Below are 17,008 nucleotides of genomic sequence, written 5' to 3' on the forward strand. Positions count from 1 at the left end.
ACGGTACGGTAACACAATATCGGTATATAACTCTGTCCAAAAGTGGGGGTTCACCCCCAACTCAGCAATTTAGGGTTTGGGGCTAGGGCTTAGGGCAGCCTCATCCAGCCTCGGATCAGGAACGACAAACTCTAGTCAGACGTTTTTCTCTCTCTCTATAGATCTCAACAGCTCTCCTGGGAATAAATCTGCCGCATGTGAAATATAATATCATCAATAGAGAGAGAGAGAGAGCTTATGACTGCTGCCTCTCTGAACTGCTCCGCTGAATATATTACTTCTCAAATCGCTTGCTTAAAAACGGCTTCTTCCAGCTCCAAGCCGCCACTACCGAGCTTGCTCCTGCGCGTGGGGCATTTAACTACGCTACTCCCGCGCTGAGTTGCTCTAATCCGTATAAAAATGGAGCCGTGGCCATGGTCGCCGCCATCCTTTTACCCTGTTGAAAGCCCGCTCTTGGAGAGTTGTGGGGAATCATGTTGGCGAATCCACCAGGCAATGGACGGAGCTAGAGAGGGGCGCAATGGTCCTCCCACCTTACGCATGCGGCGGCTTGGAAGAGCGCTCGATGCTTGAGGATCCAAAGCACCAGGAATGGCGTGGGAATGGGTTTTCTCAGGACAGAATGAGGAAAAGAAGTGGAAAAAGCAAGAAGATTGTCAAAAGTCCCGAGTATTAAAACTTGGGTGTTCTAATTGAGAGTGCTCGTACACTTCCATTTTCCGCTCCAACGTCAAACTCCTACTTCCTTTCTTTCCTTCCTCTTCTATTGTTAAACGTCTCTGGAAGAAGAAATAGAAAAAAAATCAAAAGAAGTTATCCTTGTCTTTTCAGTTTCCATCTAGCTCCCATACCTACATACTCCGCTTGAACAATGGCCTCCTTCTTACCCCTCGCAGACTCTGCTCTGTTCACACCCCTTCAGCTCGGCGCCCTTCAGTTGGAGCATCGAGTTGTCCTTGCGCCGCTCACCCGCATGCGAGCTTCCAAAGAGTCTGAGGGTGTCTACGTTCCTAATGATCTGAATGTACAATATTACTCAGAGAGAGCCACAAAAGGTGGCTTCCTATTAACGGAAGCTACTCCAATCAGCCGATATGTAAGCTTTAACCTAGAGATGACAAAAGAAAGAAAGAGAAAAAAAGAAAAAGAAAATCAACAAACGAGCTTCAATCAATAACTCACCTTCCCCACTATACTCGTCCCTATACCGATTGCTAACCAGTCTCCAACAAACAGGCCGCCGGCTACCCTGGTGTACCTGGCATTTTCACCCCATCGCAAATCGCCGGCTGGAAAAGAGTCACGGACGCCGTCCACGCCAAAGGCGCCTTCATTTACTGCCAACTCTGGCACGTAGGGCGGGCCACCGTCCCCTCATTCCTCGACGGCAAATCCCCCGTCAGTGCCTCCAACATCCCCATCTCGGGCGATGCGCTGGACGGCTCGAAATATGCCGACTCGGCCCCCACCCCCCTAACAGTTGAAGAGATTCAGGAGCTTCTGGTAGAGTACGCTGCAGCGGCCAAGAGGGCGCTGGAAGCTGGATTCGATGGCGTAGAGATTCATGGTTAGTTTTTCAGTGCCGCTCTTTTTTTTTCCCTGGAGACATATGTAATAGTACACCCTTCTAACCCTAACTCTGCAGGAGCAAATGGCTACCTCCTCGATCAATTCCTGCACGACAACGTCAACATCCGCACGGATGCCTACGGCGGCAGGATCGCCAACCGCTCCCGCTTCCCGCTCGAAGTCATCCGGTCCGTGACAGCCGCCATCGGCGCCGAACACGTCGGCATCTGCCTCTCCCCTTACAACTACTTCCAGGACACCCGCGACTCGGACCCCAACCCGCACTGGGTGTATCTGTGTGAGCAGATCGCCGCGCTGCCGCAGGAAAACCGCCCTGCCTATGTGCACATGGTCGAGCCGCGGTTCGACGAGGTGCTAGATGAGGAGGCGAAGCTGGCTGCGTTAGCCGCGACGACCAACGGGGAGCCAAAGGAGAAGGTGCCGTCGAAGGATTACTCGCTCGACCATTTCCGCAAGCCGTTGAAGAAGGGTGGTGTTGCGCTGCTGGCTGCGGGTAACTTTAAGCGGGAGAATTGCGTGGCGAAGATCAAGGCGGATGGGGCGGATGCGATTGTGTTTGGGCGGTGGTTTTTGGCCAATCCGGACTTCGTGAGGAGGTTGCGGGAGGGGTTGGCGCTTAATAAGTATGATCGGACGACGTTCTATGGGGCCACGCCGCCCTCGAAGGGGTATACAGATTATCCATCTCTCTATAAGCGGGAGGGGTTGGAGGGGAGTGGCTGAGTTAGTGGAACCAATTAGTTAGGCGTTAGTTTGTCGATGTATACATCCTTAGATCTACATGAAACGAATAGATTTCCATAAATATATTAATTTTGCAATTGTGCTTGATCTAACTGTCACATGCTCGTTATGTATTAGAATTTCAAAGCTATGATAGTTACAACTCACAATAAACGGACAGTTTATCGTAATAACACGACGTCACGGCGGACCATGGCAGGCTTCCCAACACAAAGCAACAAACAACCCACCTCTTTCTCTACCTCTTGACGTCCCCAGAGCCAGAACCCTCTGTGCATAATGGGAACCGGTTTCAATAACATTTATAACATTTATAACATTTACCGCCTTTACGGGGATCTCATTGACAAAACATAACACAGTACGTACAAGAAGTGGCCTAAGAACAACATAAACGCAGAGTATACCATCATATAAACCAGTCATATTTTGTAACATAGCCGAAAACAATAGTTAACCGGGAAAAATAAAATTATATAAAATGTATGGATAGCGATCCATTCATCAAGCTAAACCATCCCGAAATCAACAAAAGCCATACCTCCCACACATCGAAAAACGCCATTCGTAAAACTTCCACGACTGGGTCGGCTGCAAATTTATTCCGCCCAGAAGCCAGTACGTCCCATATATAATAGAAGATGTGCAAAAACTTAAGAAATATACCACCGCCCTTGCCGCAAAAGCCCAAAACCCTGGGAATATTTCGAATCGAAGTCAAAGGGAAAAAGGCAGTAGAAGAAGAAAAATCAGCAATCTCTCGCTGATCCTGCGTTCTCATGCAATACCAATATCGGGGCGACGGAAGGAGGAACCAAAAAAGAAATGCCCCCTTCTTCTCGTATCCACCAACCCTCCCATCCCTACCTACTCGATAAACTCACCAAAACCTTCATCGCATCATGCACCACAGCCCACCGCACACTAGCTAGCTGCTGGCTCATGATGGATGTCAAACCCACCGTGTCAAACTTTCCCGCCAGCGCAGAGAGTTCCTCGAGCGTGTTACACGTCGTCATAGCGACGACGAGTGTGGTCAATTGGTTTCGCGGGGTTAGGGAGTTAGCGTTCGAGCTGCGCGGAGCAGGGTTTGGAGATTGTTGTTGGTACTCTTGCTCACTGTTATTATTGTTATTTTTATTATTGGGATTTCTGTCCAACGCTGTGGAGGTGGAGGAGGAGGAGGTGGGGAGATGAAAAGCCCAGCACGTCAGTGTCGCCAGGTACAAGCACCAGGGGTAATGGAAGACATCCGTCTCGTCCCAGTCGTTCAGGTTCATAATCGCATCCTGAAGAATGTATGAAGCATGCTTCGTCGCCTTTGCAGCGGAGCGCGGGTCCTCGTTTAACCAGCGCGTGACGACCCGCTGCGAGCGCTCGAAGTCGCCCGCCGTCACCACCCGGCCCAGAATATGTGGTGCGCCCGCATATATCTGCAGATCGAGCACTTCGACATTCAGCGTGATGTGCGCGGCGTGGTACATGACGTGAGTTGCTGTTTTGAGACCGACGAATTTGCGCGGGTTGGAGGTCTGGTTTAGTTTCATGTTCATGCAGCCTGCGTCGAAATCGTTTTTCCACAGGTCGTAGGAGCGACTGATGCGGGCTTTCCAGGCGCCCACTAGGTTAGGTGTTTCTGAGCGAAGAGTGGTTTGGTCGCGCCGTTTGAGGTCGGAGGATATGGACATGAGGCCGTGCAGGAGGAAAATCCTGGATAGGGCGTTCAGGTGTCGTGGGCGGCGGGTGGTGTTGGGGATTATGTATGCTTTCAGGACAGGAAGAAACGCACTGTGTGATGTCTCTGCGCGTGCGTGCTCGAACCATGCATCTGCAGTATTTGCCTCCCATGTAGCCTCGTCGCAAGGTAAGGAGGCTCGGATTTCAAACGCCGACATGCAAAGGGATTGTGAAAAGAGCACCGCATGCTGAGTATCCCACATGAAGCAAAGCATGGCGAGCCGTTTCCTCTGCTCCAGGTCCATTGCCTGCCTCCACGCTACGTCGAGGTTGTCCGGCCGCTCAACAGGTGGAGATGTCCGAATGATAGGGCAATTGCTCCGTTTAATGAGTTTGATAAGGACACAGTGGAATAACTGGGACATATCACGCTGTTTCTGGCCGGCTCGCTGTTTCCCAAAGCAATCGATCAACATCATGGCCTGGAGGACCCAGAGATCAGGCTGCGATGAGAACGATTGATGGGAAAAAAGTTGATTCCGTAACGAGTCATGCATTGCGACGGCCAGTTGGTGTGCTTCTCTATTGCTGTAGGTGGCTCCCATTGATATGATGGCAGCAAGCAGCAATGTGTCAACTCGGCCTGGATCACACGTGGGTTGATGGATTAGTGGATAGGAAACATTGAGTTTCGTGAAGAAGAGGTCACAGTACGTTTGCAGTGCGTTGATGGAGAGAAGAGGGGATGAGAGCTCAATTCGGTTTCCTTCTACAGTTATGGATTGTAATTGTGATATAAGCCGTAATAATCTCGTTCTGGCAGCTTCGGGTATTTGGGGTAGCTTTTTAGGTACAACTTCTGTAGGAGGACTTTGGCCCATCCAATCCATATCGGTGAAAGCAGACAGTGGGATTTGGTTGGAAGTATCAGGAGTCGACATGGAGCTCTGGGCGGGTTGTGGGGAGGGTTCGCTAGGATTAACGGGTAATTCTTCACCAGTAGAAGTATCTCCGGGAGGCTGGATATGCGAATCCGGGGAAATTCTGTTGGATTCATCATGTGGCGCATGTTCTTGATAGTCTCGCTCTCTTGCTGGTTCTGATGAAGAGAAGGTTTGGCCGAGGAATTCGTTATGACGGTGTTGAGGCTGTGACCACATATCGGGCACCGGTTCAGCGAAGTTGACCATATCCATAGCCAGCGACATACCATTATGGTTAAAGGCGTCATCCAGGGATGGCACGTCGAAGAGCCAATTGTAATTATGGGTAGCAGCAAAGGGCATGTTAAAGGAGGTGGCTACAGACTCAAAAAGACGCTGTATTAGAATTTGACAATCACGGGAATTGCATCTCTCCATTTTTGCCCTGGAGGGGACATCCTATTTCGAACCTAGGTAACAATACATCACCACCCTTTTCGAACGAGAGACAGATACATACCAGTATCGAAGTCAAAGAAATCCTCGTAGTCTAGACCAAGTCCCGAATCCTGATTCCGCCACGAGCCATCTGCAGCATCAAACTGGCCGGGAATAGGCTCCACGTACGGCTCGTAGGGATGTAGGGACTCCCAGGCACCATAGGCGCTATCAGCGGATCAGAATGATCAACCGGATCGCAATTATCCAGTGGGCCACTGTCCAAATTGACACTCGGACACGAAGGATGCGCAGATGTGGGTGGGGAGATAGGAGCTCCAGAGCCAGCACCATGATCCTGACCGTGATAGCTTAGATCCACCATAGATGGCGGCGTGGTCAGAGCTGAACTGCTATCTTGATTGTGGCTGCTCCCGTGGGAGCTGACACTATTGTCATTAAAGCTCCGGATAGAAGACGACGACGAGGACGACGAGGGCGAAGACGAATTTGCAACCTCATCGAGTGGAACTGACGAGGTTGCAGCGGCCATAGACCGGGCTAGCATAGCTGCACGAGCTTGCTTTTTGGTCGGCTTTGTGATGATAGTCCCGTCAGGCCCGCGGCGGGTTCTTTTGCGGGTTTCAAGCACACCCAGGCCAGGACCACCCGCCTCCTCGTCTCTCTTTGCATGGCGCACCATGTGTCTTCCTATTTGGACGGGAGTGTTAATGTTCGGCAAAGCCAACCAGAAAAATCTGAGCAAAACAAGGGGGTGATTGGACAGATTATTGTAGAATAGCAGGCAGAAGCCGGACTGAAATACCTAGTAAATCAGGCCTGTTGAAATGGACACCACATCTCTCACAGGTGTTGTCTTCGTTCTTGTGGTTCAGTGCGTGCCGGCGAAGATGCTCTGCGCGTGTAAAGCGCTTGCTACAGCCAGGGTACGAGCAGACATGAGTTTTCTCTGGCGGTGGTTTCTCAGGCTGAACTGAGCATGATGACGGCACGGTGTCCACTTGAGGCATTGCAATTAGAGGAGAGAAAAGTCGGAGATAACAAGGAAATATAGTCTACGCTATTAATTCTCATTCAGTAGGGGAGATCTCAAGCTCCCACTTTGATTGCATAAGTGCATTGATGAAAGATGGGGAGAGTAGCAAGGCTTGGACGAGTAGGGGGGCAAGAAAGGAAGAGGAGGAAGAAAGTGGAGGAAGATCGAAAAAAGCTGGAGAAGATACGTTTAAGAGCTGGCCCCTCCTTAGACTCAGTAAGCTGATCCTAGCTTCTATCCATTATTATTATATCATGTATCTCTCCATCTCCAGATCTCTCTAACCACCGTCCAGTTCGCAGTCATGGACCCTGTTTGTTTGGCGGCATATGAGCGCATTCCGCCGATGCGTAAAGTTTGTACGGAGTACTGTAACGTTTCTAAGCCCGTACGCCCCGTATTTCCCGTATGGTTCATGGTCGGCCGATACCGTAATTCTCGTATGTAATGTACAGTACATGTACCGCTAAAACCCGAGAGAGCAAACCTAGACTGTTTGAGAGCCTCGGGGTAGTTCTTTAACCAATACCTCACCCAGCCAGCCGTTAGTGGTTAGTGGGAACTGACAGGCTAGCAAAGGCTAATACTGCCTAAAAGCCCCCCCACCTCATACGCTAGCTGGGCACTAACTTCCCGCTAAGCGGCCCAGGGCCCTTTGGTCGGGGTCCCGTCCGTTGCACCGAAGGACCACTCCCGGTTATTCTTTTTCCCATTGCCGAGCCGGTGATTGTCCGGTATTTTTCTCGTTCATTTTCGTTTCTTTTTTATATAACTACTCCGTATGTATATATTTGGAAACGCTGAGCACAGCACGACGAAGCAGCAAGGATCCAAGGACCATCCAGTTCTCGCAAAACGGATTCGCCTCAATTTCCCCGCAGTCAGAACCAGATTCAGGGGCCGCTACCTTGTGAAGCGGCTAGCAGCATGATAGGATAGTTAACTGAAAGCGGCCTGGTGGAGACAATTTTCAAAGGAGTGGTTCACTCCACAGATTTATGTGGAAACAATTTGCCTCTCTCTGCTCTTTGGTGCAGTTTAAGTATCTGGTAAGTGGTTGACATCTTCTGCTGCACAGGTGCAGCAGGGTTGAGATATAGCTAGGTATGTGGAAGGGCTGCCCTGGCATGGTCAGTTATGCCGAATTAAACAATCAACGACAATGTAATGTATTGAACGGGGAACCAAAAATGCATCTTTTGGTAGACCCATTGTTATCACGATGATTAATGTATTCCTTATCATGGATCAGGGGAATTTAGTTAACTCTGGTTTATGTATGAGAAGTTAATCCGTCCTCGTACTCGCTCTAAAATCCATTCAGAGGTTCGGATGTTGAGGCTAAACTCGCCCACCCCCATCCTTGCTCTTTGTCCCTCCCCCCCCCCACTCCTGGCATCATGAACTGTATGATATCCGCAATAATATCTCGCCCAACTGCGAACGGATTTCCAGGAGCCGAACCAACTGGCGACTACTGCACATTGCAACAGCATCATTGGCTTGTGGACTTGTTGGAGAATTCGCGACAAGATGCATGTCAACTGTCCGAATGGCCTCCAAAAATATCCGGCAGTCAAGGAATGGAAAAAAGAAAGAACGATGTTCATACAGCATCCGGGAAGTCAGAACATGTGGGACGAAATGAGGAACTGCTCCTTTTACATTGCTCCCATTGTTGCTTCGTACATTCCAGATGTCATTTTCCGTGGCTCAGGGGCGCAACAGGTCTTCCCTTACAGTAAGACGGGTATGGGATGAATAAAATTGATCAAGAGAGAGGAAAATGGGGGGGTTTCAAATGGAAGGTTAAAAAAGCAGCCTTGCGCACATTGAGCATTAATCTGATGAACAACACCTACTCGCAAAACCCCAAGTCTTGATCAACGAACTACCCAGCAGCAACGGCAACTACTACACGCATCTGAGGTTTACAACCCTCTCAGTATCGATCGCATAATGCCATCCGCGACAGGCAGCCTCTCGGTCATCGACATTGCGTGACGCGCACTTGCAGGCAAGCGATTACCCCAATTTATCGGAGAAGCGGATTATACGGCGTGGCATCGGTCGCGTCCTATTCTAGCGGTTGTCCAACACGAAGAACCTTGCAGAAACTCCAGTTGCGCTTATCAGATTAGCTACAGTTCCGTTCGGGCCATGCTCTTGAACCGAGATGGATATTTTTTGTTTCCTCGACCCTAGGAAGTATACGGAGTATGCCTCTAGCAAACATGGCCAGACACAGGAGTTTAATCCACAACAGACAGGAGATATATGTATATAAAGAAAGAAAAAAGAAATATCTTAGCAAAATTCCCGTTGAAACCAAGTTATTTAATAATTATAGATATAAATCTTACGAATATATGTGTACATGTACCAAAATCTCAGTTGTTAGCCAGCCAAAGTTTCTGTGGTTGCGGCTCCCCGATGCAAATTATTCTAGCAGAGCCTCAACTTTAGCTTCATTCAACCTCTCCGAGAGTTATAGCTCAAGTTTATATATTTTACATACACACAACTCTCATTCTCTTTTCCCATCCTTTATTATACTTATCCCCGTCGTATACAAGCATCCATTCCTACCTAATACCTATTCCGCTACTCTCATGCTTGGCTCCCGCAGCACATAACCCACCTAAATAGCTCCGCCCTAAATAGTATCACAAATTATGAACTAACAATGCATCCCACAATGAACAACACTCACTTTAAACATAACCTATTCACTGCATACAAATCTGCCGTTAAACACCGCGGATATAAAAAATAATAAATAAATAAATGACAATGTCCTCTTCCCGCCACCACCCCACGCGCCATCCGCATCAATCTCGCATCCCCTCCGCATCTGCATCCAGCACAACCGCCCCCGCCGCCGCAGCAACCACAACATCCCGCCGCTCAGTCTCTACCTCCTCCGCCGCTACAGCCACAACTACAGCAAGAGTTCCCGCCGCCCCTACACGCTCCAACACTCACACCGCCATTACTGCTACCAGCAGCGGCAGCAGAACCAACGCCGCGCCCACAACAATGCCATCCGTCCGGCGCAACCTCTTCCACCATCACCACCTAAGCCGTCGCCCCGCCTCATCTGCTTCCACCGCAACACATAGCTCCGCATCGACTGTACATCCCTCCAGTGCCAATGCCAATGTCGGTACAAATACCAGTACCAACCCCCCCACAGCACCCGGCGCAGGTGCTCCGAACGCCCTCAACCCGGTCCCGACGATTTCCCTCTCGGTCCCACACGGACATGGGCATGGACATGGGTACGGATATGGGAATACGCATGCACAACAAATACCCCATTCCTCCTCGTCCTCCTCGTTAGATAACGGCGAGATCGTAGCCCGCGATAAGAACGGCGGGTACAAGGTTGATGTGCCAGTGTTGCCGGTAGGGATGTGGGAGGATGAATGCGAGGAAGGGGGAGGTGGGATGGATGTGGAGATTGGGGGTGGGGGAGGAGGCGGTAATGGGATTGGTGTGGGAGGTGTGGGAGGTGTGGGCGGGACGGGGGATATTGGGGGTAGGGAGAAGGAGAGTATGTTTTTCTTCCACATTTCTTTTTTTGCCTTTTCTGATATATTTTTCGGGTGTGAGTTCTCTAGCTAATGGTATCAATGCGGTATTTAATAGAAATTGAGGCGAGTATTGTGGAGATGATGTGTCGGAATCGCAGTAGACAGCTGCACAGTGAGCCTCCAGGTAAGCTTTCTTTTTCTTTCGTTTCTTACCGACTTTTATACATAAGTATAGGCCACGACTGGAGCATGATATACCTCCTGGAAGGTCCCCTTTGCTAACGCGCTTTATAACAGAAATCTTCCTCCTTATACAGCAGAGCCTACGGAATAAGGCCGCCTCGCTGGACGAGGACGCTTGGATGTACGAGGTCGAAGATGAAATTCGTGTCTAGGTCATTCATTACATAAATTTGTGAACTATACGCGAGCCATGGGCTATTCCCTGTGGTAGCTTTATACCATGAATTTCCCGACGAGCAAACGTGCTACAACCCCCTCTTAATCAAGATCCATCGACGGCGGCGCCTCCACTCTCCCTGCGGTCTTCTGCTGTCGAGCAGGTTTTGCGCCGGCTCTACCACCAGCGCCTCCACCTCCAAACATCATCCCCATCATATCCATAAGCGGATTAGACTGCTTCGGAATCTTAATTCCAAAGTATAACTCGCCAATATATGCCAACGCCCTCTCCCATCCGTCCACTTCCCGTATATGCATCCCATACTGCCTGGTCAACTGCCTGAATAAATCCGCCGTGCCGCGCTGGATCGCTAGCAGTAGTAGACTTGTGAAATTCAAAAGGGGCAGGGAAGGGTAGACGCGCACGTCTGCGCTCTGGCTGCTGACTTGTTGGATGTTTAGGGCTTGGCTGGTTCCTGAGGACGAGAGGCGGCTGGTGAAGATTAGGAAGGCTTTGTTGGCGTCGCGTAGGTTACCCGTGAGGAGGTAGGGGAAGACAGCGCGGGAGGCGTAGATGCCTGCGGTGTGGGGCTCGTCGTGTGTGTACCAGTCATACTCGAGGCGGGCGAGGACCTCAGCGGAGTCTGCAGTGCCAATGGCTAGGTGTCGCTCAGCGTCGTAGGGCTCGTTTTCTGGAGGGGATAGCAATGGGTCAGCAAATTCGAATAAGCCATATAAAGAAAGCCACTTTCATAGCTTGGAAAGAATAACGAATGGTTATTTCCCAGGCATATCCTATGTCTACCAAAGGGAGGGGAGGTCGGTCCAGTTAAATATAGAACTCACCCTGCGCAAACAACGACCCAATTTCATGATGTATCTCTGGATCCCCTCTCTCCAACTCTCCAAACCGCGCGCTCCACGCAACCAGCTCATTCATATATCTCTTTCTCGTAGGCTCCTCCGGCGGGAAGTCGCGCAGCAGCTCAATCAGCCGCTCTATCATTTGAAGTTTAAACCCGTCAGTAAATTAAAAACCACATATCCACACGTGCGTACACCCTTCTACAGCCCTGCTCAATAAACTCAAGGATCAAAAAGTAAAGCGAAAGGGCACATACTCTTCCTCCCCCTCCCCACTTCATCCCGGCCCACTTCCCACTCCGCCTTATTATACACATCGATAATCAACATAATCGCCAAATCACCGCCTGACGCAGATGCGCCAGGGGCCCTCAGGAGAGCCTTTGCACCTCCTGCTAGGATATCGGCGGCGGCATCGTAGTTCTGCTGCTTGAGGTAGCGGGCAGCAATGACGCGGAGTTGTTGGTGGGATTCGTAGTAGGCGCCTGCGGCGATTCTGGAGGTAGTTTAGGATGTGGTTAGATTTGGTTTTGTTTTTCTTTATTTCCTTTTATTTTGTAAGGGGCCTAGTAGTTATTTACTTCTCTTGCTGTCGGGCTATGGTCTTTTCGATTCGGGACGTCATGGTCGTTTCGGTGAGGGTGGGATAGCGTGTGTGGATGGAGGGGTTTCGAGGGATGTCGATATGTGTGGTGTATGAATTTAGACAGGTCTGAGAGTGTGGAACGAAAACAGCACTACAGTAGAGCATCCATCATCAGAGAGAAGAGGGCTGGTTCAGGTGTTGGTTGAGCATATTTTAAATATATATGTATATTGAATAGCTAGCTCTATGAGGAGAGTGGAGGCTGAAGCTGGCGGAGAGGAGGATAAAATATTTAAGCTTTCTCAGCTGGGAACAACCAAACATCAAACATCACTAACAATTAAATAAATGTCCATCCCACAAGCAAGGATTTATCCGCAGCACACTTTGAACAAATAAAAATCTACTGCTGTTTTCCAATAGATATGGCCTTGATATAAAAGACCAATTCCAATTCCACTCCGTATCCCATACCTCCATATCATATCCAACGTTGCGCCGACACCACCAACTCCATGAACTCCCAAATCTTTGATATCCAGCCCGTTGAACGCTTCGCCGGGTTCAATGCGGCCATCCGCAGGCCAAAAGCAAGTCCTCTGAGCTCGAAAATATCAAAACAAACTGTCCAATCTAACGCCCATCTTCAGGAAATCGCCTACTTCTCCTACGACGACCAGCACAACTTCCACCTCGACGAGTCCTCCCTGCGCTACTATTACACTCCACGCCTACCGGCTGATCTAAATAAGGGCTTCGATACGTTTGAGCAGCTCGATGACACGGGCGATGAGCACCTGGATGCCCTTCTGGATACGATAATTGATATGGAGAAGAAAACCGGCACGCAATGTGAGGCGGATATCATTACGTGGAGGGGGATGATGACAAAGGTGTGTTTTTTATACCCTCTCTACCTTTCTCCCCTCTTCTCTAGAGTTTTCCTTTTGTTTTTATATATCATTTTCGCACCTATATATTCTTTTGGAAAGAAGTTCCGGTCTGGACTGTGACTCAATTCAATTCCATGTTACCTGGGTCCGGAGCAAGATGGGCTGATGGGTTCAGCAAAGATAATGACAGCGCCGTTTGATAATATGAACGGGTACTGATTGTCCATGTATTATCTGTGTCTATTATGAAAGAAGCAAATGATGATTAAAGGGTTTAAGTTTTGGGACTGAAGGTGGTTTTCAATAGGTTTGAGATGAATGCCACATGCTACCAGGTGAGTTTTCTGCTCCTCTACCCGCCCTTTTTACTATTTCGATATGTAATTGGAGACATAAATGAAGTAATATCAATATTCTAATATTAATCTCGACAGGGTTCAATGTAAGTGCTCAATTAAAATTCTAAGTCTTTGGCTTCCTAAACCCCTTTCTAACGCTTGGTTGCCCAATTGCTCCAGCTTCATCGAGGAAAACAACGCATATAAACTTGCCCAGAAGCAGTCACAGAGGAACCAAAAGATGCCACCCGGCGTTCCTTCACAGGATATGATGGCATTTTGGGGTACGAAACTCCCACCTGGAATGCATGCGGAACTAGATGGCAACTTGATCAACTAATGCCTCGCGGCATCCTTCCAGGTTATAAATTTGAAACGCTATCTCTTTTGGATCAGCCATGGGACGCTACACCTCGTGAAAAGATTGAGGGTCGCGAAGACCAAGTTGTCAACAATAAAGCACAATACTGTTCCGTCGTTCGCACAGGGATAGGGGGATGCAAAATTGTCCTCGGTGGTGAAGTTGACGCTGGTGAGACTAATTCCAAAAATTCCCCCTCTCAATAAATCGTCAAACAGAGACAGATTTTACAGAAAAGGGAACGAATTTCCACGGAAAACTAACAGAAGATAAACTACAATAAAAATTGTTAGTATGGGACAGTAAACCCGAGAGAAAAGAAGATCCCATAAACTGGGTTGAGTTAAAAACCTCTGCCGAAATCCGCAACGACAGAGATATGTTCAAATACGAGCGCAAGTTGCTTAAATTCTGGGCCCAATCGTTCCTTCTCGGTGTTCCTAAAATCATCGTCGGTTTCCGCGATGAACATGGTATCCTCCGCCGGCTGGAAGAGATGGCCACTCGTGATATACCAGGGCTAGTTAGCAGGAAGGGCAAAGGCACTTGGGATGGGAATGTTTGTATCAATTTCACGGCAAAGCTTTTGGAATGTAAGTGGTTTGAATCAGCGCTAAAACTATTGTTTAGTTCATTTTTCAATGAGGTATTATACACTGGGTATAGGCTAATTATTTCGATAAAAACAAGGGCTCAAACTCGTAATCAAGGATGAGGGATTATGGAGAATCCGCCGGCAGGAGAAATCTCCTGTTATTGAGGTTTTTAAGTTGGAGGATTCGGGACATGGAGGAATCCTTTCTCAGGCCTTTGTTGACTGGCGGTCTACAAAGTGAAAACTGAAAGCAATACAGGCTTTGCGGCGATAGACACATGGTTCAGCAGTTCAACATCAGGCCGCAGATTTGACTAGTTGTCTACCTATATCCCTCATCAATTGAGAGGGGTCCCGAATGCCCAAGTCGGCCCAAAACTCACGAATCCTATTTAATATTCGCTCGCCAGGAATGTCCAAATCGAAAATCGAGCGAAGGGGCGAGGTCAGTGGTGTACGAGGCTGACCCACGCGCCGTCTCTAAGCCGATACGGCGCCTTGGAGCCTAAAGAACGAGGCAGTGGGACTATGAATCAAAGTATGCATAAGAAATATTTCATCCATACAGCTGCAGGCTCTTTTCATTTGGACGTCCCTTCAGGTTTGCGCTCCAAGACGTGGACGTGGCGTCAGATAGACTAACAGTGATTGCGATATCATATCGGGCCTATTCCTTTCTCTATTCTTTCTATGGTGTTGTCGACAGAAAGGGATATGGAACCTTGTGTATTTGTAACTATTGATTGCGTTAGACATGTTTCTCATAAGCTGGCAATGCTATGCACGTTGAAACATGGATAAATATCAGATATGCGTATAGCTCACGATTACTTAAAGGTAAAAGAAAGAAAAAAAATCGTATTGAAAACTAGGTGCTTGCATGCAGATATTTTTCCTATTCTGTACCAATTCCCTATGCAATCTGCTATCTACCCTCAATTATTGAGATCTTTAACCGAAACCAATTCCATAATCCATGGGTATCACAGCCAAAAGATATATTCGCCCATCCAACACGCTATATGCATCAGTATAGAATAAAATAAGAAAGTTCAATCCGCCGAAAAAATAACAAGAAAATCACTTGTCCTTGCAGATGCCCTCATCCTCACCGTTCCCGTTCCCCGTCCCCTGAGCCACCTCACCACCCGACCCCTCATCCAAATTCCGATCACCATCCACAGCGCCCTTATGAATATCCCCCTTCTCCCTCCTTGCCTCAAAATACTCATCCTTTGCCCTCCTCTTCTCCGCACTCTTAACAGCCCTCTTATGCCTCCTCCCCTTAACATGCACCTCCCACTGCTCATCCGACTGCACTGTGATCCCACATACATCACACGTCGAACACTTATACACAGTCCTCTGACGAGCCCTTTCCTCCCCCTCCCCTTCTCCCGTCGCCACGGGACTCCGCAGCTGCGTCTCGAAAACCTTCCTCACAGACTCCGAAAGCTCGCGGGGATCCGGACACGCCTCAGCACCTCCGGATAAAAACGCCTCCACGACACGTTCAGCAGGCTCGCGCACGTCGCTATCCCAAGCGCCGGGATTGGCACTGACGTCCGTCGAGTCTAAAACGTATAATTGCCGTGAAGAATGGGCGTCTGTTAGGGCATTCCATAACCGGCCTCTGATCCATCGTACCTGCTGGCGGTAATAGTGTCGAGTAGCTGACTTTATAGAGTTGAGACAGGATTGTTTTAAGTTGGCGAGTTGTTCGGGGGTTGGAACTGCGATACTTGTACTATTATCAGCGCTGTCACTGATAATATTCCCCACGCCGGCGCCGGTGGGGTGGGAGGCGGAGGGGGTGGAAGGCGGAAGTGCCCGGAAATAAGGCTCCAGCTCCTTAAAGCCTATGGACACCCAGACGCCACGCGTGCGATCTATCTCAACCCCTTGTGCCCTTTTCTCGTTGAGGTAGTTAAACAGTGACTCCGCCTCTGCGACGAGGCCCTGCTCGGCCATGTTATCGACGCGCCGAGAGAGCCGGCGAGTTAGTTCTTGGTCTTCAGTATGGACCCAAAATAGAAGTGTCGGAAAGCGCAGATGGCCAGCGCCCGCGAAGGCTGGTGAAATATCGGTGGCAGTATTTTCTACATCCGCTAACTCCTGTGGGATGTTGGCAGCATCTTTGAGTTTTTGCTGTTCCTGGTAAATCTCTGACGCAGGTCTGCCAGTCTGCAGATAGATCTCCAGCGAGCGGTATATTCTGCGCGTGTCATTAGGATGCCAGCGGCTCGCCATTACCGGGTCCACTTCCCGTAGTTTCTGCAATATCACCTCTGGAGCCGCATTTAGAATGGGAAAATCTTCAGATCGCCGAGTAGCAGCATCTATCGGTTCACTCTCCCCATCCATCAACAACTTCTCCTCGTCACCACTCCTACCAGTTTCATCACTCTCCCCACCGCGATCCAAGATAGCTTCCTTAAATAGGACTGCCTGAGTGTAATAATGCGTCCCACCAACAAGAACGGGCAGCTTCCCCCTCGCCCTGATTTCCTTGATGATACGTAGACATTCCCTTTTGAAATGGCTAATGCGCCAGGGCTCCTGGTCAAAACCTATACATCCAAGAAGATGATGCGGGATGCCTTGCCGTTCTTCAATGGGGATCTGGTTGGTGATGATAGGCAGCCCCCTATACATCTGCATGGCATCGCCATTGATGATCTCACCGTTGAAACGGGTGGCAAGGTCGACGGCGAGCTGTGAGGCGGGATTAACTTATTAATCTTTTACAATATAATTCTATTGTTTGGCAGGCATCACAATTGATATAAAGGATATATTTTATGCATATAAAAGCAATTGCCAGCTTGGCTTTTGGTTCATACCTTAGATTTTCCAGTTCCCGTCGCGCCGATGACGGCAATGAGGGGTTCTCCTGGGACTCTAGAAGACATGCCCAGCGACCAGACGAACCTGAGCATCAGGATTTGGAATTTTTCATATTTTAGTTGTTGATTTTTTATCGGGGGATAGACGACGTTGC

At 49.1% G+C, this 17,008-nt stretch overlaps 6 protein-coding genes across 6 annotated transcripts; 3 read left to right on the forward strand and 3 right to left on the reverse strand.

Annotated features, from left to right (window-relative positions):
- Positions 1-144: 144 nt before the first annotated feature.
- BDBG_09399 (NADH:flavin oxidoreductase/NADH oxidase) lies at positions 145-2,419 on the forward strand. The gene is made up of 3 exons (XM_002620173.2): positions 145-1,099; positions 1,240-1,570; positions 1,649-2,419. Exons 1-3 carry the CDS (start codon positions 875-877, stop codon positions 2,314-2,316), a joined length of 1,224 nt encoding a protein of 407 aa, XP_002620219.1. The 5' UTR covers positions 145-874; the 3' UTR covers positions 2,317-2,419.
- Positions 2,419-6,833, reverse strand: BDBG_09400 (uncharacterized protein). Its single transcript, XM_031723992.1, has 3 exons — positions 6,202-6,833; positions 5,458-6,086; positions 2,419-5,314 (listed from the first exon to the last, which is right to left on the reverse strand). Exon 3 carries the CDS (start codon positions 5,298-5,300, stop codon positions 3,201-3,203), a length of 2,100 nt encoding a protein of 699 aa, XP_031581382.1. The 5' UTR covers positions 5,301-5,314; positions 5,458-6,086; positions 6,202-6,833; the 3' UTR covers positions 2,419-3,200.
- A 1,917-nt stretch (positions 6,834-8,750) lies between these two features.
- On the reverse strand, positions 8,751-12,106 carry BDBG_09402 (DUF410 domain-containing protein). Its single transcript, XM_002620176.2, has 4 exons — positions 11,816-12,106; positions 11,492-11,730; positions 11,217-11,369; positions 8,751-11,062 (listed from the first exon to the last, which is right to left on the reverse strand). Exons 1-4 carry the CDS (start codon positions 11,983-11,985, stop codon positions 10,470-10,472), a joined length of 1,155 nt encoding a protein of 384 aa, XP_002620222.2. The 5' UTR covers positions 11,986-12,106; the 3' UTR covers positions 8,751-10,469.
- Positions 8,922-12,063, forward strand: BDBG_09401 (uncharacterized protein). Its single transcript, XM_002620175.2, has 3 exons — positions 8,922-9,988; positions 10,084-10,152; positions 10,266-12,063. Exons 1-3 carry the CDS (start codon positions 9,220-9,222, stop codon positions 10,361-10,363), a joined length of 936 nt encoding a protein of 311 aa, XP_002620221.2. The 5' UTR covers positions 8,922-9,219; the 3' UTR covers positions 10,364-12,063.
- Positions 12,107-12,112: 6 nt separating the features above from the next.
- On the forward strand, positions 12,113-16,774 carry BDBG_09403 (protein rai1). Its single transcript, XM_031723993.1, has 9 exons — positions 12,113-12,410; positions 12,471-12,713; positions 12,894-12,925; positions 13,021-13,048; positions 13,148-13,155; positions 13,232-13,335; positions 13,413-13,583; positions 13,706-14,005; positions 14,103-16,774. The coding sequence occupies exons 1-9, from the start codon at positions 12,336-12,338 to the stop codon at positions 14,246-14,248; spliced, it is 1,107 nt and encodes a 368-aa protein (XP_031581383.1). The 5' UTR covers positions 12,113-12,335; the 3' UTR covers positions 14,249-16,774.
- Positions 14,828-17,006, reverse strand: BDBG_09404 (tRNA dimethylallyltransferase). Its single transcript, XM_002620178.2, has 2 exons — positions 16,851-17,006; positions 14,828-16,722 (listed from the first exon to the last, which is right to left on the reverse strand). The coding sequence occupies exons 1-2, from the start codon at positions 16,944-16,946 to the stop codon at positions 15,088-15,090; spliced, it is 1,731 nt and encodes a 576-aa protein (XP_002620224.2). The 5' UTR covers positions 16,947-17,006; the 3' UTR covers positions 14,828-15,087.
- Between the last annotated feature and the right edge of the window lie 2 nt (positions 17,007-17,008).

This window comes from Blastomyces gilchristii (assembly GCF_000003855.2).
Source record: "Blastomyces gilchristii SLH14081 genomic scaffold supercont1.41, whole genome shotgun sequence".
Lineage (NCBI taxonomy): Eukaryota > Fungi > Ascomycota > Eurotiomycetes > Onygenales > Ajellomycetaceae > Blastomyces > Blastomyces gilchristii.

Coding starts and splice junctions, on each gene's coding strand:
- BDBG_09404 (XM_002620178.2), bottom strand. CDS start 16,946: ATGCTCAGGTTCGTCTGGTCGCTGGGCATGTCTTCTAGAGTCCCAGGA. Junction 16,723..16,850: donor CGGGAACTGGAAAATCTAAG/GTATGAACCAAA, acceptor CCCGCCTCACAG/CTCGCCGTCGACCTTGCCAC.
- BDBG_09399 (XM_002620173.2), top strand. CDS start 875: ATGGCCTCCTTCTTACCCCTCGCAGACTCTGCTCTGTTCACACCCCTT. Junction 1,100..1,239: donor CTACTCCAATCAGCCGATAT/GTAAGCTTTAAC, acceptor TCCAACAAACAG/GCCGCCGGCTACCCTGGTGT. Junction 1,571..1,648: donor CGATGGCGTAGAGATTCATG/GTTAGTTTTTCA, acceptor CTAACTCTGCAG/GAGCAAATGGCTACCTCCTC.
- BDBG_09403 (XM_031723993.1), top strand. CDS start 12,336: ATGAACTCCCAAATCTTTGATATCCAGCCCGTTGAACGCTTCGCCGGG. Junction 12,714..12,893: donor GGAGGGGGATGATGACAAAG/GTGTGTTTTTTA, acceptor GGTTCAGCAAAG/ATAATGACAGCGCCGTTTGA. Junction 13,336..13,412: donor GGATATGATGGCATTTTGGG/GTACGAAACTCC, acceptor GCATCCTTCCAG/GTTATAAATTTGAAACGCTA.
- BDBG_09402 (XM_002620176.2), bottom strand. CDS start 11,985: ATGCTCTACTGTAGTGCTGTTTTCGTTCCACACTCTCAGACCTGTCTA. Junction 11,370..11,491: donor AGTGGGGAGGGGGAGGAAGA/GTATGTGCCCTT, acceptor TTCAAATGATAG/AGCGGCTGATTGAGCTGCTG. Junction 11,063..11,216: donor TGGGTCGTTGTTTGCGCAGG/GTGAGTTCTATA, acceptor TATCCCCTCCAG/AAAACGAGCCCTACGACGCT.
- BDBG_09400 (XM_031723992.1), bottom strand. CDS start 5,300: ATGCCCTTTGCTGCTACCCATAATTACAATTGGCTCTTCGACGTGCCA.
- BDBG_09401 (XM_002620175.2), top strand. CDS start 9,220: ATGACAATGTCCTCTTCCCGCCACCACCCCACGCGCCATCCGCATCAA. Junction 9,989..10,083: donor TGGGGGTAGGGAGAAGGAGA/GTATGTTTTTCT, acceptor GGTATTTAATAG/AAATTGAGGCGAGTATTGTG. Junction 10,153..10,265: donor GCTGCACAGTGAGCCTCCAG/GTAAGCTTTCTT, acceptor GCTTTATAACAG/AAATCTTCCTCCTTATACAG.